Source organism: Rhagoletis zephyria, unplaced genomic scaffold, assembly GCF_001687245.7.
Source record: "Rhagoletis zephyria isolate East Lansing unplaced genomic scaffold, Rhagoletis_zephyria_1.1 Rzeph_scaffold_01401, whole genome shotgun sequence".
In the NCBI taxonomy this organism is placed as follows: domain Eukaryota; kingdom Metazoa; phylum Arthropoda; class Insecta; order Diptera; family Tephritidae; genus Rhagoletis; species Rhagoletis zephyria.
This window is the reverse complement of record NW_016158485.1, coordinates 25,105-28,596: the sequence shown is the minus strand read 5'-3', so window position 1 is coordinate 28,596 and position 3,492 is coordinate 25,105. Positions and strand designations below refer to the sequence as shown.

At 36.7% G+C, this 3,492-nt stretch overlaps 1 protein-coding gene across 1 annotated transcript; it reads right to left on the bottom strand.

The window, feature by feature from the left end:
• Positions 1 to 482: 482 nt before the first annotated feature.
• Positions 483 to 3,288, bottom strand: LOC108363869 (uncharacterized). Its single transcript, XM_017617383.1, has 5 exons — positions 3,038 to 3,288; positions 2,864 to 2,977; positions 2,549 to 2,775; positions 746 to 856; positions 483 to 679 (listed from the first exon to the last, which is right to left on the bottom strand). The coding sequence occupies exons 1-5, from the start codon at positions 3,149 to 3,151 to the stop codon at positions 511 to 513; spliced, it is 735 nt and encodes a 244-aa protein (XP_017472872.1). The 5' UTR covers positions 3,152 to 3,288; the 3' UTR covers positions 483 to 510.
• Positions 3,289 to 3,492: the final 204 nt, after the last annotated feature.

The following is a 3,492-nucleotide window of genomic DNA, read 5'->3' as shown; positions in this document are numbered from 1 at the left end:
AAGATTTAAAATCGCGTCTTACGACATCTTCATACGCCACGGTCCTGGCAAAAAACCATTGGTATTTTGAAACTGTGCTTCTTACATTCTACCCATCTTCTAGGGAGCATGCGAAATCTGGGCTCGAATCGTAACATCCGTTCACGGATCGAAAACGATACGAAAGAAAATTACGTGATACGTCAGGCAGTGTAAGCTGAATGGGACAAAGAGTACGTTCACGTAAGTCATAATCCGAAAAATGTTTTTTACGTGACGAGTGGTACGCTATCGTATGTGACGATTCGAGCCCTGCTCTCAAGAGATTACGTGTCTTTTGAAGCGAATGAAGAACTGGCATAACTTTTGCGCTGCTCGACCAGGCCATGAGCCATCGTCCGGAACAAATGCAATAGTAGTTGGTAGAAGCAATATCAGACGAGTTTCAAAAATTTGGTTTGTTCCCGCTTTGTATAGAAACAAAAAAAATCAATTAGTTACGCTTCTATTTGAACTTTATTTTTTTCCACTCTATTGACTGCCCATTAAATCATCGATAATATCACCCAGTGGCGCTGAAATTAAATCCAATGGATTCTCCTCGCAATCAGCCGCATAGTGTTCACAAAAGTCATGAGTTCCATCTAATTCGGCTTGATAGTAAGAAAGTGGAAGATTTTCATTTGCAGATGTGCTAGGACTGAAAATTTTAAGTGGAAATGGTTATAACAGTACTTTGTTTTTTTTTTAATCAAAAATTACTTACGAAAAAAATATATGAACTAATGTGCCTAGAACGCCGTTGACCTCACCAAGGCCTGAGGAATTCGTTTCACAGATTAAACGTAGTAGGCAAGGCTCTCCGCTGTAGCCACTTCTGTAAAATTGGAAATGTTTAATTAAGATTATTAAATTCTATAAAGTCATTGTTTTTCTTTAAGTGAATCATACAATTTCGGTTAAGTGGGTGTTATAAAATCCTAGGGCGTGAGAGCTTACAAATATCGACTTAACTTTTTCACATGCATTTTCGGGCCACCCTAATATTCATACAAAGCGTACAACAGAAGACATAAATCACAAACACCCTTAATAAACTTATCCGTTGTGTCGAATCTAATACGGCTCATTTGATACGACGCGCAACAGTGGCTTACAATTATTAGTGACTATTTCGTGCGTTAATAATTATTAACTCCTTGGTACTTTAGTATTTAGCACCTTTTTAGTATTTGGCAGCTCCGCAATACTTCAAAATCTATGACAGAAAATCTTTTCTGCGTCACAGGGATCCTTTTGACTGACAAAACGTACAGAACATGACGGGACGGCATCATAATGAAAACGTTGCCGCAAACAAAACGGCTCAATTTCATTGGTAAAAAATCAGCTGGTTTGAATTCGTTCCATACATTTTTGTTGTTGTTGTTGTTGTTTTGCCGCATAAGCGCGCGTTTTATATACAGTATGTTATAAATTAATAAACTTTTTAAAGTTTCATAAATTGCACCTTATTTACATAAAATTAAAAAAAGAACAGTTTTAACCGGCTTCAAAAAAGGCGGAGGTTACCAATTCGTCGGAATACGTTTTTTTTTTTAATATATGGTACCGCATAACTTTGGACCACGTGAATCGATTTCGATAATTCTGGTTTTTTATCGGAAAGATGGTACCTCAAGGGTCGTCCCGTAACCTGGTTTAGATTCGATTATTGGATCATGAAAAAACTAACGCTATTCCTTAATTTGTATATGAGACTTGAAGTCGGTTGTGTTTTTGCTTAGAAAGTAATTGTTTAATAAAAAGTTCTATTAACACAAGATGCGCTCAACTTTCAAAAGTAAAAATGGTAAATAAGAGTTTTAATGTTAATTTTTCTCGATTTCTGGTTTTTGTAGTGGACTTCTGACAATCGCTATGCTAAATTTTCGTCGCCAAAATTCTCTAAATGAAAAGCAGTGGGCCTAAAAGTATACTGAATGGAAAAGTAATAACTGTAATGTGTAATCAGGCAAATGTGGCAGTATGAGGGGCATGCAACCAGATGTTGCGTATTGTTAGGCGTACCTGCTTTGGAGATTTATGGCAATCAAAATTGGCGATAGCAAATGCTGGAATCCTGCTGCTGGTTTTCGATGGAGATGATTATTTCGAATACCGAAAAAATTAACTGAACTTGTATTTTTATTATGTAGCTCATTTTGGTGGAACGAATTCGAAGTTGGCAAGTTGGAAGTTGGTGGTTGAACCACAAAACCCACCCCTTGTGTGCGCTAATGGTTGCGGCAACGCATGCGTTGGCAATGTGGCGTGTTCTATTCAAAATCACAGAGTTAAAAGGCATCTCTGTGACGTAGAGAAGGTCAGCGTTATACAAGGTCGGGATTAATATCACTTAAAGCCTGATTATGGCCACTTAACTTAACTTAACGGAACGTAGAACTTTGAGAATGAAAATGAAACAGATTTAACCCATTTAACAGAATTTTTAAGAGTAAGATTTTTACATCAGAATCTCATTTTTGTGAAAGATAGATAAGAATAAGAATGCTTTTAATCTTCTTACCTTTCAAATTTATCTCTGAGTATATGGTAGAAGTGGGTCCGTGTTAGCAGCGAATTTACTGCACTTTTTCGTCTACGCCGACGCTGTGATTCTTCTTTACCATTGCTGGTTGCATTCACAGGTGGCATTGTTGTTGTTTTAGTGCAGTTACTACAACTATCATCTGACTGCGACATTTGGCGCGCAGCCTCAGATTGACTGAAAATGTCCTCATCCTCAATACCAGTCTAAGAAAACAAAAAATTTAATAGATGAAATTTCAAAACTTCAAAAAAAAAAATGCGTTTAATATATTTTTCCAGCTGTGTCACTAACCGCAATTGGTGGTATAGTGTAAGTGTAAGGTAAATTGTAGTTCGCTTCGAAATTGTATGAGATGAAAACATTCCGATGCGGCAACTCCAATGGCACTGCAATGGCGGCGAAAATCTGCGTTTAATAAAAATTTTTATTTTTTTATTAGAGTTCAAGCGCTTGAAGAACACTTACACCATAAGCTGAATTGGTGGGGAAAAATGCTGTGCCAACGCACAAGTTACAACAACATAACAAACTTATTATTCCTAAGCACAAAGTTGTAGTAATTCGCTGGAATAAAGCCATTTAAAAAATCTATGAACACTCTTTTTTGTTTACACGTTTCTCCAAAGCGCCTCGGCATGTATTCTCTGATAAATCAAACCATCAACTAATTTATTGTTTTTCATACTTCAACCGGAGAGCAATAAGCCACGCTTGTATGCGAGTCGAAAAGTCGAAAGTTGCTACTAATTAGAAATGTCAACAAACTCAATGCACAGGCAGCAACAATGTATCGTATCGGCGGTGTTTTGGAAAAACCTCGTAGCTCGAAAATCACTACTACTACCTCGTACCTCGTAAAATTAATTAAAATTGCGCCTTAAAATAATAAAATTCATTATATTTTATTCTAAATAAACTAA

What these genes read in the sequence shown, in the direction of transcription:
- LOC108363869 (XM_017617383.1), bottom strand. Translation starts at nt 3,151, where the DNA reads ATGGCTTTATTCCAGCGAATTACTACAACTTTGTGCTTAGGAATAATA. An exon ending in CCACCAATTCAGCTTATGGT is followed by an intron (nt 2,978 to 3,037) that starts GTAAGTGTTCTT and finishes TATTAAACGCAG; the next exon opens with ATTTTCGCCGCCATTGCAGT. An exon ending in TTAGTTCATATATTTTTTTC is followed by an intron (nt 680 to 745) that starts GTAAGTAATTTT and finishes TAAAATTTTCAG; the next exon opens with TCCTAGCACATCTGCAAATG.